Source organism: Arabidopsis lyrata (genome assembly GCF_000004255.2).
Source record: "Arabidopsis lyrata subsp. lyrata unplaced genomic scaffold ARALYscaffold_1, whole genome shotgun sequence".
Taxonomy (NCBI): domain Eukaryota; kingdom Viridiplantae; phylum Streptophyta; class Magnoliopsida; order Brassicales; family Brassicaceae; genus Arabidopsis; species Arabidopsis lyrata.
Window position 1 is genome coordinate 17,724,462 of NW_003302555.1, and position 19,816 is coordinate 17,744,277.

The window sequence follows — 19,816 nt, forward strand, 5'->3', positions numbered from 1 at the left end:
AAATATAAATGGTCAAATGATTGGTTTTGCAGATGCAAGATATTTATCAGACCCACACAAAGCATGATCACAAATAGGATACGTATTCACGATTGGAGGTACAGCTATATCATGGCGTTCTCAGAAGCAGACGCTTGTAGCTACTTCTTCAAATCATGCTGAAATCATCGCACTCCATGAAGCGAGTAGAGAATGCGTATGGCTACGATCAATAAGTCGACACATTCAAATGAGTAGTGGAATTTGTCTGAATACGGAGCCAACTATCTTATATGAAAACAATGCTGCATGTGTTGCTCAGACAAAAGAAGGATATATCAAAAGCGATAGAACCAAACATATCCCTCCGAAATTCTTTTCATACACCCAAGAGCTCGTGAAGAATAAAGACATTGAAGTAAGATATGTCCGATCATCCGAGAATTCTGCGGATCTCTTCACAAAATCATTGCCCACCTCTATGTTCAGGAAACATGTTCATAACATTGAAATGCGTCGTCAACAAGACTTGTAAGTTATGATCCTGATCATTCGAGGGGGAGCTTGTGCGGTTGCACTCTTTTTACCTACTATGGTTTTTCCCACCAGGTTTTCCTAGAAAGGTTTTTAACGAGGCAAAAGAAGATATTACGCAAGAGACATAGTGACACTGGTCTCCAAGGGGGAGTGTTACAAAAGTCACAAAAAGCAAACGTCAAGCGTCAACAATAAACGCTACACGTGAAATTATAAGAGAAGTAATAAATATTTCTCTCTCCCTCTCTCTCGTTTCTTTTACTATTCAGTATCCCGATCCTTCTGCGGATATAATTTTTTTTTAATTATTATTTATATTTATATACACCATAAAATAAAGTAATTATTTATAAGATGGTGTTTTATTTATCTGAATCTATACTAGTATAATCGCAACATTTTTTGTGACTGGTGGGTAAAAAAGCTTTCGGGTATCTCGGATATCCGACCCATTTTAAAAATTCCTTCACAAAAAATTTGTTGGGTCGGGTTATATTTAACCCAACTCATACACCAGATATTCCATATTTAATAATTTAGATTTTTAGAAGATTTGATTAAGATTTATAATTATGATTCTCCTATCATCTTTGTTTGATTTGTTTTTAACTGTTTTGAATCATCATATAATACATAAAGTAAAAAAAAAATCAATTTTTTTCTGCATATACTGTGATTCGAAATTTTAAAAACGGACATATATTATCCAATTGACGAAAATGTGTGTTCAACGTTCTACATCGATTAAAATATTTAGACAATGATTCAAAATCATATCATAAATAAGAACATTAATAAAATAAATGAGTTTTTTGGCGGGACGGGTTTTTGAATCAACAATAATAAAAAGATTAAAATATCATTAATCCGCCGCTTCAATACGGATTTAATCCTTATTTTTTTTTAATACAAATCACAGGACGGGTTAAGAAATTACGGAACGGGTTATATTTCGGAAATGATTTATATGGCGGACGAATTTGAATCAATATTTATATACCGCTTTAATACGGGTTAAATCCTCAGTTTATTAATAATTATCTCGTAGACTCGTGGTATACCGTTACTTAATAACAATTGTAAACTATAATATAAATAAATATGTTATAAGGAGATACAATTTACAAAATATTTTTATACTAACTTTAAAATTAAATCATCGGCGGGTTAAAATCTAGTTTTTAGTATCCATTTTGTTTTGTTCATGGACCAAATTTGGGCCTAGCCTGCTACAAGCTAACAATTTTAATCATGAATCAACGAGAAACTGAAACGACATCGTTTACTCCAGAAGAGAAAGACGGCAAACACGAACGGGTTTACGTAGACAGTAAAACGCTGCTCCGTCCGACGGAGAATAAACGAGACGGAGAAGAAGAAGAAGAAGAACGACTCAAAGATCTCATCGATCACTCTCTCCGAGATCTATTCACGCATCGTCGGAAGAATTTCGCCTCCGACGACGTTTCTCTCGTCTGATTTTATCTCCGGACATCCCACCTAATCGTATTTGCGCCGGCTAAGGTTCGGTGCTGGATTTCAATCTGGTGAACTGAATCTGCGAATCTCGTCCCCTGAGGTGTTTAAATGGCCGGGATCTTGAATAAACTGCGGAATCTAGATGCATATCCTAAGATCAATGAAGATTTCTACAGCCGTACATTATCCGGCGGCGTTATCACTCTCCTCTCCTCCGTTGTTATGTTTCTTCTCTTCTTCTCCGAGCTCCGTACGTTTAAACCTCTAAATTTCGCTTCCAATTTTGTGAATTTTCCATGAATTTGCATCTTTAAGCTTCCATGTCGGAGTTTCGATTTTGAAATTCTTTGATTTTGTTGTTTAGGTCTTTATCTTCATACAGTCACAGAGACGAAGCTTATAGTAGATACTTCAAGGGGAGAGACGTTACGTATCAATGTAATGTTATGCTTGATCTCTCTTATTTCAGTTTTTTCATAGTGATTTTGACTTGTTTAGTGTTTATATTGGATTAGATCTCTTATTAGTTTCATTGATTGTGCAGTTTGATATAACTTTTCCTGCTCTAGCATGTTCGATTCTTAGTGTTGATGCTATGGATATTAGTGGAGAGCTGCATCTTGACGTGGTATGTTTGAATTCTCTATTGTATTAGTTTAGTGACTCTTAGTTTTTATGCTTGAAACATGATATAAGCTTGTTATATGTGTGAATTACAGAAACATGATATCATAAAGAGAAGATTAGATTCTAATGGCAACACTATAGAAGCAAGACAGGACGGAATAGGCGCTACTAAGGTTTGCTCTTTTGTCTTTCTGGACTGGATTATCAATGATTTTTTAAATGGAAGATTGAAACTGTTTTGGCATACTTGTCATTATATATTCTGGATTCTATAGTCATTAGGCTAGGATTAAGCTGCAGGCAAATGGAAAATTGAATAGATAGAGTCAAGATCTGAAACCGGTTTGTTTTTAGTAGCACTGAAACGGGTACGGGAACTAGATACTAGAAACGGATACGGAAACGGGGGACGGGAAACGGCAAAGTAAAATTTCATAGATACGGGTACGGCATGGGTACTTCAATAAACATATAAGAAAAGGTACCCATACCTTCAGTGAGAGGTGATTAGAAAAGCTAATGGAAAAAGGAGAGCGGCAAAAAGCGCTTAGAAAGTAGAAGAAACGTGAAGAGATGAAAGTATGCTTTTGATAATAGTGCTCGGAATGAAATGAAATGGATGCAAATATCAAAATTTCGATGTTATCTTCCTCCGAAGCATCTAGAGATGCTATTAAAACACTAGGGGTCTAATAGTCCCAACCCTTTCGTCTCCATAATTGCTTGCTGTCCCGTCTTGCTGGAAACGTCTTGGGGACATTTCGGAGCCGTCCCCATACTGTCCCCGTTTCAACGTCCCTGGTACGGGGACGGCTACCAAATAGAAGTACCCGTGCTTCCTGCCTTGTAAAGTCTCATTCTTTTTTTGTGCTTGTGCAGATTGAAAAACCACTGCAGAAACATGGTGGTAGGCTGGAACATAACGAGACTTACTGTGGTTCTTGCTACGGTGCTGAAGCGGTAATTGTGTTATCTTTCTGTCTTTATGGAGCATTACATTCAGATTACTCTTGATTGTTTAGTGCTAGTCAAGAGGTCATAATGGTTTAAACAAAAACAGATGCCACAGCGGATCTTGTTTTCTGTATAACATATACTTAGCATTTCAGGATAGTTGATGCTGCTTTTTCAGTCTGGCTTTCCTCTATCTTTGAGCTTTCATGTGACGAATGTTGTTTTGCTTACAGGAAGAGCATGACTGCTGCAATTCATGTGAGGATGTTCGTGAAGCATATAGAAAGAAAGGTTGGGGAGTTACAAATCCAGATTTGATTGACCAGGTAATTTGCTGAGAAATAGGTTCTTCGCCTTTTAAATTTCTGGCATCAGTGTTTCATTGCGGTAGACGGTAATAGCAAGTTTAGTTTCATTTTCTTGCTTTCTTTTTCCGTCTTCCTCTTCTGCTCTGTTAGAGTCTCAAAGGCTTGTGAGCATTTGTTTATTTTGTATGCACTTGTGAGGCTCTAAACTGAAATTTATATGCTTCGGGGAGTTTCTATCTTCCAACTATGAGCTAAAATACGTTTCACTTATCTTTTTCTGATTCAGTGTAAACGAGAAGGTTTTCTACAGAGAGTAAAGGATGAAGAAGGTGAAGGGTGTAATATCTATGGGTTCTTGGAGGTAAATAAGGTGGCTGGGAATTTCCACTTTGCTCCTGGGAAAAGCTTTCATCAGTCGGGCGTGCACGTTCATGATCTTCTTGCTTTTCAGAAAGACAGTTTTAACGTAAGAAAGGACTTGTCCTATTGACTTCAATTCATTCGTTATGCTTCTAATTTTATATAATTCAATATGTTGTGTCTCCCTGCAGATAAGTCACAAGATCAATAGACTGACTTATGGGGACTACTTTCCTGGTGTCGTTAACCCTCTTGACAAGTAAATGGCCATTCTGGTCTCTTCGATTCACACACTATTTATTTTGTCATACTCTCTTACGTACTTATAATTGCAGAGTCGAGTGGAGCCAAGACACACCTAATGCTATGTACCAATACTTCATCAAGGTTTGTTCCAAGAGAAACATTATATTGACTATATTCGTCTTTAAAATACCCGTGTTGACTCTATTCTGGTTTGTCTGCTTTCAAAAGGTTGTACCAACAGTATACACAGATATCAGAGGACACACAATTCAATCAAATCAGGTGAGGCGAGGCTCTTAATTGTTAGACCTTATTATCCATTCATTCTCATCCTCCTATGATCTTAACTTAAAAGTAAAATGGGCAGTTCTCGGTGACCGAACACGTAAAGAGCTCAGAAGCGGGTCAGCTGCAATCCTTACCCGGAGTTTTCTTCTTCTATGATCTTTCTCCTATCAAGGTAAGTGTGTTTGTGTTTGAACTCCAACTCTAGAGAACGAAAAAGTATATTCATAATCCTAATATTGATGTGTTGTTTCGGCAGGTAACATTTACGGAGGAACACATATCGTTCTTGCACTTCTTGACAAATGTTTGCGCCATAGTCGGAGGTACATCTCTAATCTCTTATATACCATAAGAACTCACTATAATCTCTCTATATACAATAAGAACACTTGTTCGTTGATGTGCATGATTAAAATCCGAAACAAAACATGTAAAAATGGCAGGTGTTTTTACAGTATCCGGGATAATAGACGCGTTTATATACCATGGTCAAAAAGCTATCAAGAAGAAGATGGAAATTGGTAAATTTAGCTGATCCCTTACTTTTTGCTTACCTTTTGGGGTTTGGTCTCTCTCTTTTTTTGTTTTGCGGATAATACGATTCATACCCCAACGCGTCAAAATGTAATATGGTATCATTTATTTAATTCTTTTTGTTAAGCTGACTATATAAAATATATACATTGGTACGTTACACTCTTTTAATGAAAATTGAAGGATAAGTCTTGGGTTGTATCAATCCAGCTGTTGACAGCTCCATGCGTGCGTTACAATTATCGTCTCTTGACTTTTTGTCTTTTGAAGATATCATGGGTTTTGAATCTAAAGTTAAGTTTGAGTCTATTTTTGAATCTAGTGTATGGATTCAATGAATGGAAAAAGAACAAAACAATCTCCATAAAAAACGCTTATAATACCAAAAATCGTTATTAGTGAATCTATTCGTTTTTATTGCAATTTCATGATTTGTTTAAACTTGACACAAGCTCTCCGCAAATTACCCGAATTGAAAGATTTGAACCAGAACCAAACTGAAAAAGCAGTTCGGGTTGGTTTTCCATCTTCTAAAATATCCGATTGGGTCTTGTCTTCAGATACTTCGGATATCGGTTTGAATAGGATAATATCCAAGAACCGAACGTGGCATCCGAATATACCTGAGATCTATTCAAACTATCCGAACCGACCTGAACACGAAGGGTACCGAACCTGAACATGAACCAAAGTTTTAAAATACCTGAATGATACCTCGAGTCATAGTATCGAATTACCCGAAATCCAAAATATTCGATCCGAACCCAAACTGATACTCAAATTCTGGCTCTGAATGTTTACTAGTTTTTAAGTGGTTTTTAGGTTTTAGATTTTGGTTTTTGATTCTTAGTTTTTGGTTTTTTGCTATAAATATAAAAATTAATTAAAAAAAGATTAAAAAATCCAAAATGAAATATAATCTCGTTGAAAAAGGAAGTTTTCCACAAAAATTATGGTTTTTAGTTTCTTTTTAAATCTTGGAGAAACCACTCAAAAATTAGTTTACCTAAATTTTAAGGAATCTAACTTTTTAAAATTTTGAATGGTGAAAAATTAGATTTTTCCATAAACAAAAACCAAAAATCATTAAAAAAACTAGTAACCCTCTATTTTCCTTTGTTTTGGCCCCTTGTTTCTCTATTAGCAGGGACATTTTTATTATCCAAGTCTTCCTTTCTCTTTTGACAAAGTTTGCTCTTTAAAACTAACTTTTGTCACCGTATTTGGGAAAAGAAAATTCTAATCTTGTGTTTTAAAACTAAATTGGTTGATAAAAATTTTAATTATCATCTAAAACTCCGTCTATTCTAAAGAGAAAGTATGGGAAAGCTGTCAACGTAGGTTTAACTTTGCATGAGGTTTATCATTTGATACCACCTAAAGTTTCACTTAAAGGGTCCTTTTCTTCCACTCTTGTGTTTCTTTTTTGAGTACTTCTTCGAAATTGGACTCTATATGGTTCCCTTTTAGGCTAATTTACTTTTTAGTCATTTCTAAGCTAAGCGCAATGGTCCTGTCGCATAATGGAATTTCACGATCCTAATGTTTTACAATATCTTTTCGTTTTTGTAAGTTCTATTATCACAATACATTTCCGAAAAGGTACTCTCTCTATAATTAACTTTTATTTCTATGTGTAGCAATACTAATGAAAAAATGAGAAAAGAAGATATACTAACCAAATTCATTTCAATTAAGAGAAAAGAAGAGAGATCTACATAGTACGGCATGAACAAAAAAGCTTAAGCTGTCCATAATTTACACACTTGCATTACATTCATACAAAATGCTAAATTACAAATTTTAAGCACAGCTAAATAACACTAAATTTTAAGAACAAAATACAAAACATATTGAATTAAAATAAATAAAAATGAATAGAATCCTAGTTTTTCATGATAAAATTGAAGCCCAATCAATCTCATAAGAAGGACACTTGCCGAGCATGAAATTTTCATTCCACGGCATCTCCGGCTCTTCGCACATCTCCTGCACCATAACATCCGACGTCGGCGAACCCGACCCGTCACTTTCACCGGACCCGGAATGTTGTTGTGGCGCTGCCGGCTGCTCAGCCGAAGAAGCCGCGGCTTTAGCTCGTTTCCTCGATGGCCTCTCTGTTTTGCCCGGCTGATTCTTCGGCTCGGCTAATATGGCTTCCAGCTTGGCGTCAACGGCAGCTTGAATAGGTCCGTATTCGCCGGAATCCCCCGGAGACGAGCCAGTTTGGTAACGGAGAGCTGGAAAATTAAGCCGAGCCGAGTCACCACGAAGCTTGAACGCGGCGCGATCATAAGCCAACGCGGCTTCTTCAGCCGTGTCGAATGTTCCTAGCCAGAGTCGGGTTCGGTTCCTGGGTAAACGGATCTCCGCGACCCATTTTCCCCAGTGCCTTTGCCTCACTCCTCGATAGAGTTTGGCGGGCTTTGAAACCGAACCCGAGGCCGGACCAGGTTGGGTTAGAAAACCTGGTTGGCTCGGGTCAATAAAGTTTAGCATACAAGTGTTTTCTTGATGAGAGTAAGTGATATTGTTTTGGTAATGGAACTGAGACTGGTAGTTTTGTTCAAGAGAATCGGGTTGTTGAAGATCCGACCCGAATGATGGATAGGTCATGGATCCGGAATAAAGATCCGGGTAAGAGGTTGTGGAATGTGAAGGGAAGAAAGATGCATGAGGATTATAGTAAGAGGAAGAAGAAAATGGGTCGTTTGGCGCAGACGCAAACGCATCGTTTGAGGACGCAAACGCAGAATCTGAGGCAGACGTGGAAGCACTTTTGTAAAAAGGTTGAAGTGCTTCCATAAGCTCGCCGCCATGGCCACCGCCGAAGAAATCTGCCATCGGAGTTCCCTGAAATACAAAAAAAAATATACTACAAAAAATACAAGATTAATAAATAAAAAATATTAAATAAAACCTGTCTTTTTAGAAAAAATTCAAAGACTGGTTTTTAGTTTTTTACAGAAATAAAATTGATCAACGAGGTTTGAAATAAGCAACCTCCATAGATCAAAACTAAAACAAATTTATCAACAAAAAATAAATTAAAAAAGAGGATCAAAACTTGAGGGAACTAAAAAATGCCCATGAAGTTGATCAACTCTGTAAAAGAATAAAATTAAAGAATATTAATTGACAGAAAAATTCATAATATTTTTTGGAAAACAATGAATGATGGATCTCGTTTTCTTGAAACCACTTTCAAATACAAATTTTAAACAAAAGTTTGTCGTTTTAGATGAGTTTTGGCAAAATATAAACTCGTAAAGCAACACTTCATAAGAAAATCGTGATTTGTGTTTTCCCAAGAAAGACGACAGATGATTAAACAGGACAGGGAAGAGATTATATTTTTGGTTTGAAGATGAAACGAAGCAAAGAAAACAAGAAGAGAGATAAACCCTAATTTCACTCAAAATTTAATCTCTCAATCTTTTTTTTTTTCTCTCACCCACACTCACTCTCTCACACACACTCTCTCTCTCTTTTGGAAGATGCTCTCAACCTCACCTTGGAGATACCCACCCAACTCTCACCGTTTATATAGAGGGCTCGTTCAATGAAGAAGTATTAAAATATTGTTTATACATCAATAATCCTAAAATAATGTATTTGACTCCCTCTATATAAGATACATATTTGAATATATTAAAAATAGAAGTATTAAATGATCTGGATAAAAGAAATTAAAAGCTGTTGACAAAAAAAAAAAATAGAAATTGAATATAAATGTTGTAAACCAAGTCGCCTTGGTCCAGTGGTAAAGGAGAGAAAAGTCTCTGCTACCTGGGTTCGAGTAGCATTGGCCACCGGGGTTCGAATTCTAACATAGTTTTTCCGGGCCCAAGGATTAGTCTTTGGGCCTAGAAAGTCTTTAGGATCACTTGAGTTATAAAAAAAAATGTTTTAACTAGAGAAATGTTGCAAAGAATAGTTATGATAAATGTTTTGGGTGGGGATGTGCCTTTAGTCAAGTGGTTAAGTCCATTTGACTCCGCCTTCCCGCCGGAGTTCGACTCCACTAAGTCGCGTTATCCCGCGTAGTAAGGATTGACTATGGATCGGGCCTTGTCGATCCAAAAATGTCAAAAAAAAAAAAAAAATGTTTTGGGTCAAAACCCACATATACATATCTACGGTTAAATATGTACTTCTTGGAAGACCATTAGCTAGTCTTGTTAGACTAGCGAATACTGTGGGCAGAGCTGGTCTAGGAAGAAGCATATCAAATCTAAACTTGCGGGCTTGCGTAAAAATAAGTAGAACGTACGGTTATTTTGGAAACATATCATTAGTTTGAGTTAAAACTTTAACATTCGCACAGGGCACTTGGACTCGTGGAGACTGAAGATTCCATGCAGAACAGAAGTTAAAGGTACATTAGGGCATAGCCAATGAAACCAGGTCACATGTCTTTAGTGCCACCACTTGGCCGCAAAATTTTCTATTTGGCATCTATTCTCATTTCTCTGCCATTTTTGCGGTGTTAACGTTTCATTTATTTTTTATTTTTTTTTTTGGCCACAGTCGTAGAAAATTAGTTGGGAGAAAAAATAAAAGTAATCTTAAGTACTTCTATTTGTACTTCTATTATAGGATTAAGTTACTACATTTGTACAAATAGATATATCAAAAACATTTAAGACCAATTTTCATGCTAGTATATATATATCTATATAATATCCAATTCTGAATATGTTAAATAGTTCGTGTTATTCTGATTTTGAATACGTTTTTAAACTAGAAAAATAGTGTTCTAAAGCCAGCAAACCATTTCACATACTTTTTAAAAGGTTTTGTAGTATTACTCTTTAGCTTTCATTGAATTTGATTTGTCATTGAGGCGATTGATATTGTGTTTTTTTTTGTGTGGTTCATTTTGGAGGTATTTGGCCGTTAAGAATATCGTTTTAAGACAAATGTAAGAACGACTACTCATAAACGTTTTACATTTGGATTTTCTTCCAATTAAATGGATGATGTTATGAGTAAGAAGGACGAGTTGATTTGATAAATATTTGGCGGAGGTCTTCTAGTTAGGGCATACAATTACTTGTTATCCGGCTTGTATCTGCTACTTGCCTCGAATCTGGTTTGAAAAAACAAATATTTGTTTTAGACAAATCGTGTAACAAGTTAGCAAATTAGATTACTTGTAATTTGTAAGTTCAAGTAACAAATAAAAAAAATATACTCCCTCCGTTTCATAATATAAGTCGTTTTGGAGAAAAATTTTTGATTCATAATATAAGTCGTTTTCAAGATTCTATGCACTTTATATATTACTTTAATATTTTATAATTATTTATATTATGCAGTCTCTTTTATGATTGGCTGAACTTTTTAAAAGTAGATCTTCTTAATCTGCGTGTTTAAAGCTAAAATGACTTATATTATGAAACGGAGGGAATATCATATTACTTGTTCGGCCCGTTACTTTTTACTTGCTAAAATTTATTTGATACTCGTTACTTGTCATTAAATTACTAATGCTTAAATTATTATAGTAGATTAATAGTCTTTAAATTATCATAAATTTTGTCTTGTGCAAATACTTATACAAAGCAAGTCGGGTCGCGAATGTTCAAATTAGCAAATAAAATTGCCTTGTGCCCAACTCTACTTCTAGCAATACTTATATTCTTTTAATAGGCACTAACCCTTTTGATCTTAACATAAGTAATCTTAAGTTTTCTAAAAGGTGTTTTATTTACCTTCAATTCGGTAATTTTGATTGTAACTACATTTGATAATTTTAGATTTTTAATGGCTTAATGCTCCAAGCCTCCAACCGTCAACAAATACCGTTGGAATAACTACAACGGTGATAATTAAGTGATAATTTAATTTAATAAATGGAATAATACATACCTTCTTCAACACATGATTTAAGTGATAATTAAGTTGCAAAGATAGAAGAGTCACGTGAGGCGAAAGCATCACATGATCTCAGGCGCAATTTGCTGCAAGTGGGGAATTGGACTTTACGTTGGCGTCGTCTCGAAATCAAGAAGACTCACGCTTGGCCTCGAAATCAATTCACTCTCTCTTTTCTTTTGCTTAGATATCCTTTTAACTTACACAAAATATTTACATTTCCCCTATAACTTAACTATTATTATGACATTACACCCTTTAGTAGAAGATATCCTACTAAAGGGAAGATACCCTTTAGTGTGATTGGTATTCTCTAACTTTTGTGGTAAGAGAAGTACCACATTTGTTTATAACCGATAATAAAAAAAAAAGTATACGAAAAGTGGACAATATTATCAACATTCTAAAGTACCAGCATGCTTTAAAGCGGTACTAACATGTGAGAGGAATGATACAATGATTAAAGTGTGAAAGGTAGCCAAAATAAAAATAAAAATAAAAATGAAAGGATAAAATAAAATCTATATGAATATTAAGAGATTTATAGTTTCTCATAAAATGTTGGTGCTCTTCTTTATATATATGTTCAATTTTAGTTAAAGCGGTACACACCATTTCATTCTAACCTCAAAATTGTTTCTCTAAAACTTTTTATTCCTTATGATATATGTACGTGTATATAACATTAATTCAAAAACTAAAAAAAAAAGAGGCAGTTTTGTTCTCGAAAAATAGTCAGCTAGCTTGCTGCCGTAATTCTTAAAAATAGTAATAGAATTAAGGAACATTTTCTGCTAGGAGTTGATTTTTCCTTAACTCTTGTTTTTACTGAACTCATGGTTGTCTTTGCCCTTTTGATGTCGAATTCCCTTGTAATCTTGTTCATATAACGATCTTGTTGAAACACTACTTAGGTTTCAGCTCTGCTAACATCTTTCAATTGCATTACGAGTTTGGTTCCTATTTTCTTGGATAAAACAATCCGCAATCGCATAAGCAATCTTTGAAACATGGAGACAGGAAAATATGAGGACCTCCTCATGCTTTGGTTCTCTTCTCGAATTTAATGTATACATCATAAACTCTATATTTCTTTTCAACTAAGCCACACTTGTTGTAACAAATGTTTTTCTGATGAATAAAATTTAACATTCATTCAAAAAAAAAAAAAAAAAAATTAAAGTGAAAAGACAATCATGATCATGAGATATGGAAAATTTTGGGTGAAAGGAGAATTAGTGTTAATTGAACATGATTCTTGGACCGTGTTGGACGGGAGGCCCCAACACCAATATCAAAGTTTTCTACATTGTATTATATGATATATAACCAAGGACTTATTCTTCATTATTTATTAGATGATGGAGATACGATCATAATTGGCATCTTTATTCATTGCTAAACGCAATTAGTGACTAATATTATAAGTTATCTTTACCTTTCTATGGTTTGAAGTTTGAACATTCGAGAGGGAAATCAATTTCTTTCTATGCGATTGAAGTAAGTAAGTACATAGCGTGGGTTATGTATAATTTTGAAGAAACACGTATTTATTTGATAATTTAGAATTCCAACGTCGACACTCTCTCTCTTTTTTTTTTTCATTGGGTTTGGTGGTAAATTGGTGAAGACCAAAAACGCGTTATTTGTATTTAATTATAAGTCAAATGTGTCACACAACTTTTACCCGTTACTAATGAACTTTAAGATCTTTTTTTCCACTGACCACGTGGCCCCTTATGAATTTTAACAGTGTTAAACACATAAGGTTTAGTGAAAATAAATGTTTGTTTATTCTTTTTTGCGAAAAAAGCTTTCTTAGTATAATTTTAACATGTAATCATGAAAGAAAGCAACTAATTGACTACTAAACGAATCTAAAGTAAAAGAGAACTAGATCCTGACCCGCACATACGTGCGGGCTTTCATATTTTAAAAAATTTTCTAACAAATTTTAATTCAATATAGATTATTTGTTGTTTCTATGATATATATTTTAGTGTATTAGATCTGAATTCACACGTATGTGCAGAGATATCTTTATATATATAAATTTTTATATAGATTTTAAAAATATAAAATATTTTGTTGTGTTAGACTTCATAATAGTATAAATATTATATAGTTAGAGTAATGAACGAAATTCAGTTGCGTTAGTGCATAGTTATATTTTAAGATTCGGACCTACACGTACGTGTGAAATTATATTTAAGAAATAATTAAGATATAATTTAGTTGCAAAAGTTAAATGATGTTACGGTTTTTATTTTCTAAACTAATCAAAACATTTCTAACAGTTTGATTACATGTGTTATATAGGATATGGATTCGGTTTTAGTTTGGTTATTTCATGTATATTAGCTAGGCATAACTATATTGGAACGGGAAACCTATCCCGTCCTGTATCTGTCATAAATTCTTCGTTCCATAACCCGTCTCGTATACGTGAAATAAATATATGACGGTCCCGTATCCGGCATAAATAGAATATGTGTAAATGAAAACGTACGTACAGAATTATGTGTGTAAACAAATTTATTTTATATAGTGCTCATAAGCCGAACACATACCAGTTGGATATTTAGTTTGATTTTTAATTTATGTTCTCATCTCGTCCCGTCTCGTAATTCCTATTTTCATTTCATTCCATTAAATTCATAAACCAAATTCTTGTTTGCTTACCTTTAAATACCATACAATACATACTGTGAGTTTTGCAGATTAATATATATGTTGTTAAAATAACAAATATATTTTAAAATTTTTATTAATGTTTCTTTCCTTAGCTAAATTATGCATATTATTCTTTTCATTGTTTAATCATAATTAATTTGAGTTTTGGACTAAAAATAAAAATTTGAGATACATCTCTAAAAGGGATATGCTATTGCTGCATAATTGTTTTGAATACAAAATATATATTTAGTTTACATTATTTCGTGCAATATTTTAGGGATTTATTTAAGGAAGATTCGGTTGAAAAAAAAACGCAAAATAATTTGGAAATTAATATGTACAATGTATTGTTTAGATATTTCCGAAACTTGCTCTAAACGAAGGCCATGATGATACTTATTTTAAATTTATTATTATTTGAGTTTATTTCATAGTAAATATAAATATTTGTTAATATCTAATATCGTTTTTCAGAAATTGTGAAATAAAATTTTGTTTTATATTTCAAAATTTATGAAAATATTATAACAAAACTAAATCTTTAAATTTGTATTTGATTTTCTTATGAAATTTCAAATTCAATATTAAAATCCTCCATTGATAAATCTTTTAAGGCATAGTATTTTGAATTAAAATGATACTAATTTCTTTTTTTTGATATAGAATAGTCTATTAGGATTGGTTTATATAAAATTTTAGTTGGATATCAAATCTTAGTTTTTCAATTCTCATTGTTTAAAATTTTTTTAGAAATTAATTTCAAATTTTCGTCAATAATTAATAAGAGAGAGAAAATTAGTTTATTTTTTTGGAAATTAATAATTATTTTAAAGAATTTAACTATTTTGTATTTAAATATATTAATTTTGTGATTACTATTGTACCCTTAATGAAGTTATTTAAAAACACTAAAAATCAATGGCATCTTTTGTAATATTTTACCCTTTATAAGGTTGTTTAATATGTAGTGATTCCCAATTAATAATATAGATTAACAAATGATTAACAAAAAGAAGATAAAGATTTGAATCAACGGAAGTAACAAAAGTAACGCAAGAATAATGAATCAATAAATATGCAACAATGTATTTAAAACATAATCTTAGAACATAGATTAGACTAGTCCTTTTTTCAAGACTCTGATCACATTAATTGGCTAATAACGTAGATTTAACCTAAATTTTCTTTGCATTATAAGTGATTACCAAGCACTAACAATCCAATAAAATCATAATCATGTACGTATGAGTAATCATAACTTATTGGTTAAGATACAATATTTTGATTGAGGCAATTCATCAAAAACGGTATATGTATAAAATATCTTCTTATCCATCTTAAGTTTACATCCTTGTAAGATTTTTTTTTATATTTTATTTATCGTGTGTAATGGTTTCTACATATAAAGCTATACTTTTACTTGCTCTTTAAAATTTATCGAACTTAATATAAAAGATTTTATTTTATTTTATCCGTCTAGAGTCTATCCAATCTTATCCGTCTAAACTCTAACCATACGCATGCGTATACGAAAATGTGCTAAGAACTCGTCTAGAGTCTAGCGTCTAATGCGTTTTAGAATATACGCTGATGTTTTTTTTTTTGGTAGAATGAGGGAGATAATGTCTCCCGCTTTTATTAACTAAAGAAAAAATTACAAACGAACATTACGTGGTCTCGTGGATCCACTCAAGTCCTCTAACAAAACCGAATGAACACAATCCGATCTAGAAACAAAACTATGAAAACCTAAAGGTAAAGAGAAATCATAGTTTGCTAATCTGTCGGTAAGACGATTAGCCTCCTTATACACATGCGAAATACGGACTATCCAGTCCTTTGATAGAAAGCCATAACACAATCGTACTAGGAAAGACAGAGGATGTGAATCACTTATCCCTGTCGTGAGGAAACCCACCACTATCTGCGAGTCTACTTCCATCTCTAAACGCGTGACTCGACTCTCCCACGCGATGTATAGCCCGTAGTACACTCCCCATAGTTTAGCCATGGGCGACGAGCACATACCAATGTTAACTGCAAACCCTCCTCGCCAATTACCGTCTCCATCTCTCAAAACTCCACCCGCTGTAGCTAAACCCGGATTCCCATGAGAAGCGCCATCCGTATTTAACTTCATCCAACCATCTCCCGGAGGGACCCAACCAATCTGCTGCTCAGCCCGCATCGGCCTGTTGTTATTTCCGCCAACTAGAGCTTGGGCATTAGTAACTTCCACTGCAAGGTCTTTCACAAACTTCACCCTGTCCCGGCAACGTCCATTAGACCCAAACACATTCCCACACCGCCATTTCCATTCCCACCATACCGCCATCGCAAAAAGAGTAGACAAGGACTACATGCCACTACCGTATTCTCTCCCAAGTTCCCATAAATCCATCCCAACAACGGCTGTTCGTTAAAAGTATGGTAACCTTCTTCGCGGAGTTATACGAGACCATATTCCCGCCATAGCGGGACAGTCCCTAAGCACATGTAAAATCGTCTCCTCACCACTTCGACAAACCGGACACAAATCCCTTGCACAGAAATGCCTTCGAAATTGTTCCGCGTTAGTCATGATAGCTTGATTAGTAACCAGCCACATAAAGATCTTAACCCTTTCCGGAGCCACAATTCCCCAAATCGACTTGAACAGCTTCTCCACATTCTGCCGAGGTGATGTATCACGGGTCAACAACGCATATGCTGACTTGACACTGAACTCGCCATCCAAACTCTCTCCCCATGAAAGTCTGTCTTTGGCTCCTGTCACGTTATCTAACACCACCGCTGCTAGCTTTAACCTTGTGTTCTCAGAAACATATGGCATGATCTCCGGAAGGACCCAACCTGTATCATTTCTCCATAATTTACTAACCCGCACTTCTTCATAACCCGCATGTAGGCTTGCCATGGCCGACTCCAATAGAGGCTCATTATACAACCATTTATCCGTCCAAAAGCGGATGTTTTTTCCATCACTAAGAACCCACGCTAACCCGGGTAGAACCACCTCACGGATCCCCACCCCAACACTCAGCCATGTGGAAGACCAGTGACTTTTATTCACAACCCAAGACTTGTCATGAACATCCCCTATCTTGTATTTTTTTCTCAACACTCTCGCCCATAAGCTGTCCTTGTCATGTAATAACCTCCAGCCTACTTTGGAGAGAAGAGCCTTATTCATATCCCTTGCTGCCCGAATACCAAGACCTCCCTCTCTCTTTGGAAGACATACACGATTCCAAGCCAGCAAATGTTGGTTCTTTGGTCTATCGTACTTCCCCACAAGAAATCTCTCGATGCTCTATCCAAACTATCCAAAGTCGCCTTGGGCAGTAATATTGTACTCATTGAGTCGACTGGAATGGAGGAAAGAACTGCTTTCGTAAGAGTAAGTCTTCCCGCCATACTTAACAACCGACTTCTCCAACCGGCTAACCGCGATGCCACTTTTTCCAAAACATCTCCAAAAGTTTCTTTGTTTATCCTTTTCTGTAAAATAGGCATTCCCATGTATTTCGCCAACTCCTTAGTTTCCTTAATACCACTCTCATTACTTATAGCTGTCGCCAACTCACGGCTCACATTCTCCGAAAAAAAGATTTTGGATTTGTCAAGGCTCACTTTCTGACCCGACGCCACACAAAATCTTTCCGAGACTCTTCTGATTACCCTTACTTGTAATACCGATGCTTCAGCGAAAAGTATGAGGTCATCGGCAGAGCAAATATGGGTCGGTTTTGAGCCTCCTTGCGATAGAGAAATCGGTTTCCACTTCTTCTCTGCCACCGAGCTCTCTATTAAGTGACAAAGCCGTTCCAAGCAGAGAACAAAGAGGTATGGTGACAACGGATCACCTTGGCGAAGCCCACATGCTGGTTTAAAAGCTTCTGTCTTCTCTCCATTCCATAATATATTCATCGAAGGCCCTTTAACACATTGAAGTATCCAAGTAACCCAGTTATCCGGTAACCCCGCAGCTCTCAAAGTATCTTCGAGAAAATCCCACCTTATACGATCATAAGCTTTCTCCAAGTCAAGCTTCAAAAGCATCCATCCTCTACGTTCTTTCTTCCTACGCATTGAGACTGCCTCTTGTACAACCACAATATTTTCCGTGCTTAATCGTCCCGGAATAAAACTCGCTTGGGCAGGCCCAATTAGCTTATTTATGATACCTTTAAGTCTGATCACCATGGCATTAGTAATGGTTTTGAAGAACACATTACATAAGCTAATAGGTCTAAATTGTGTGATCCTCTCCGGCTTCATAACCTTCGCAATGAGTACGACTAGGGCGTCATTGGCAGCTTGATATACGCTGATGTATTTTACTCCATAACTTATTTTGAATAAAAAGATTTTAGTCTATTCTCTTTGGGAAAAGCATGAAAAATTCAATTTTTGCAGTTACGAAATTCGAGTAAAGTTTGTAAGAATAAATTTGGTACGTTGAACCTTATACAACTACATAGATTTCTACGTAAGACAATGCATGACAGCACGAGACATTTAGTCAGGGAATTATTTAAACATTACAATATGGTATTTTTATTTGGCGTCAACGTTATTATAGAAAAAAATTAATATATTTAAAATACTTCAAAGCTAACTTTCTTCGAGTAGACTTGAAAGAGAAGATGAAACTATTAGGTAAATGGAGTATTAAGTGTGTGGTGGCCACATGAAATTTTGGTGTATAATTAAACAAGATTCCACATTAACTAACATCCCACGTTGCCCTTTCCAAATCAATCATTTAATTTAGATGGATTTATTCTTATTAATCGTGTGCTCATTTTTGCGACTCGTCCCTACGGTAGAGCAAACGACATTATACAGTACCGTCTTAATTAATTTGAGGGCCCTTATCAAAACAAAAAAAAAAAGAAAAATTCTTACTAAAAATAATTTTTTTTTTAAATTGGGCCCTTTTTACTTGAAATTTTTTTTGAAATTAGATATGGACCCATGGCAAAAGCTCATGTTGCCTATGGGCAGAGACGGTACTAATTAGCAAACAAAGAAGAAGGTGATTTTAAACGATGTGTGTTCGTTTTTGCACAAAATTCATAAGTAGATGATTTGATAAGTACTAATTAGCAAACAAAGAAGAAGGTGATTTTAAACGATGTGTGTTCGTTTTTGCACAAAATTCATAAGTAGATGATTTGATAAGTACTAATTAGCAAAAAAAAGAAGAAGGTGATTTTAAACGATGCAGTTGCATAGAATCCTCACTAAAAAGTACTCCTTCCGTTTCGTTTTAGTTGTCGTTTAAGGTTTTTTCACACAAATTAAAAAAAAACATTAAATTTTCTGTTTTACCCTTTATTAATACAGTATATTTTATAACAAATTTCATTGGCCAAAACATTAAAACAGCAGGAATAAAACTAGAATTTTCACCAAATATTTGCATTGAAACCTAAAACGACAACTATTATGAAACAAAATTTAAATCCTAAAACGACAACTAAATTGAAACAGAGGAAGTAGTATATTTTATGATAAAATCACATGTCATTTCAAAAATATAATTAAATATTCTTTTTGAAGTAGATGAACTTCAAAATCTTCTAGTTAAAAAAAATTAAATTAATTTGAAAAACCATTACATACTTTTATTTATCGTCCATATCATCACTATCATATTTCATGATCATGAGCATTATTACACCCTCACTACTACCACAACCAATCAACCATCATCAATACGGCCATTCCACCACCACAATCATCATCAATATATATTTGTTGAGAGCATCTTTCCAGAACCAACGATCTACAAATCTACTATGTAGGTTCTATGTTTCATTTTTTGTCGAATGTTTAAATAGTACTAGGTTATGAGCTCCAACGATATCGAGAAAAAACTCATTTTCAGCAAAATATTTTATTGAAAATTTTTTTGTTACGTTTTTATTATATAATAAATA

General features: G+C 34.5%; 2 protein-coding genes across 2 annotated transcripts; one reads left to right on the forward strand and one right to left on the reverse strand.

The window, feature by feature from the left end:
- The first annotated feature begins 1,732 nt into the window (after nucleotides 1–1,732).
- Nucleotides 1,733–5,535, forward strand: LOC9329970 (endoplasmic reticulum-Golgi intermediate compartment protein 3). Its single transcript, XM_002891162.2, has 13 exons — nucleotides 1,733–2,245; nucleotides 2,360–2,433; nucleotides 2,540–2,623; nucleotides 2,715–2,795; nucleotides 3,502–3,582; nucleotides 3,810–3,902; nucleotides 4,171–4,350; nucleotides 4,436–4,503; nucleotides 4,580–4,631; nucleotides 4,719–4,772; nucleotides 4,858–4,950; nucleotides 5,035–5,101; nucleotides 5,222–5,535. Exons 1-13 carry the CDS (start codon nucleotides 2,104–2,106, stop codon nucleotides 5,311–5,313), a joined length of 1,161 nt encoding a protein of 386 aa, XP_002891208.1. The 5' UTR covers nucleotides 1,733–2,103; the 3' UTR covers nucleotides 5,314–5,535.
- Nucleotides 5,536–6,982: 1,447 nt separating this feature from the next.
- On the reverse strand, nucleotides 6,983–8,825 carry LOC9327271 (ethylene-responsive transcription factor ERF055). The gene has a single exon (XM_021014435.1). The coding sequence runs from the start codon at nucleotides 8,154–8,156 to the stop codon at nucleotides 7,206–7,208; it is 951 nt and encodes a 316-aa protein (XP_020870094.1). The 5' UTR covers nucleotides 8,157–8,825; the 3' UTR covers nucleotides 6,983–7,205.
- Nucleotides 8,826–19,816: the final 10,991 nt, after the last annotated feature.

Bases quoted from the DNA above. Each gene is read 5' to 3' on its own strand.
- LOC9329970 (XM_002891162.2), top strand. From the start codon at position 2,104: ATGGCCGGGATCTTGAATAAACTGCGGAATCTAGATGCATATCCTAAG. The intron at 2,796-3,501 runs GTTTGCTCTTTT...GTGCTTGTGCAG, and splicing joins ACGGAATAGGCGCTACTAAG to ATTGAAAAACCACTGCAGAA. The intron at 4,951-5,034 runs GTAAGTGTGTTT...TTGTTTCGGCAG, and splicing joins ATGATCTTTCTCCTATCAAG to GTAACATTTACGGAGGAACA.
- LOC9327271 (XM_021014435.1), bottom strand. From the start codon at position 8,156: ATGGCAGATTTCTTCGGCGGTGGCCATGGCGGCGAGCTTATGGAAGCA.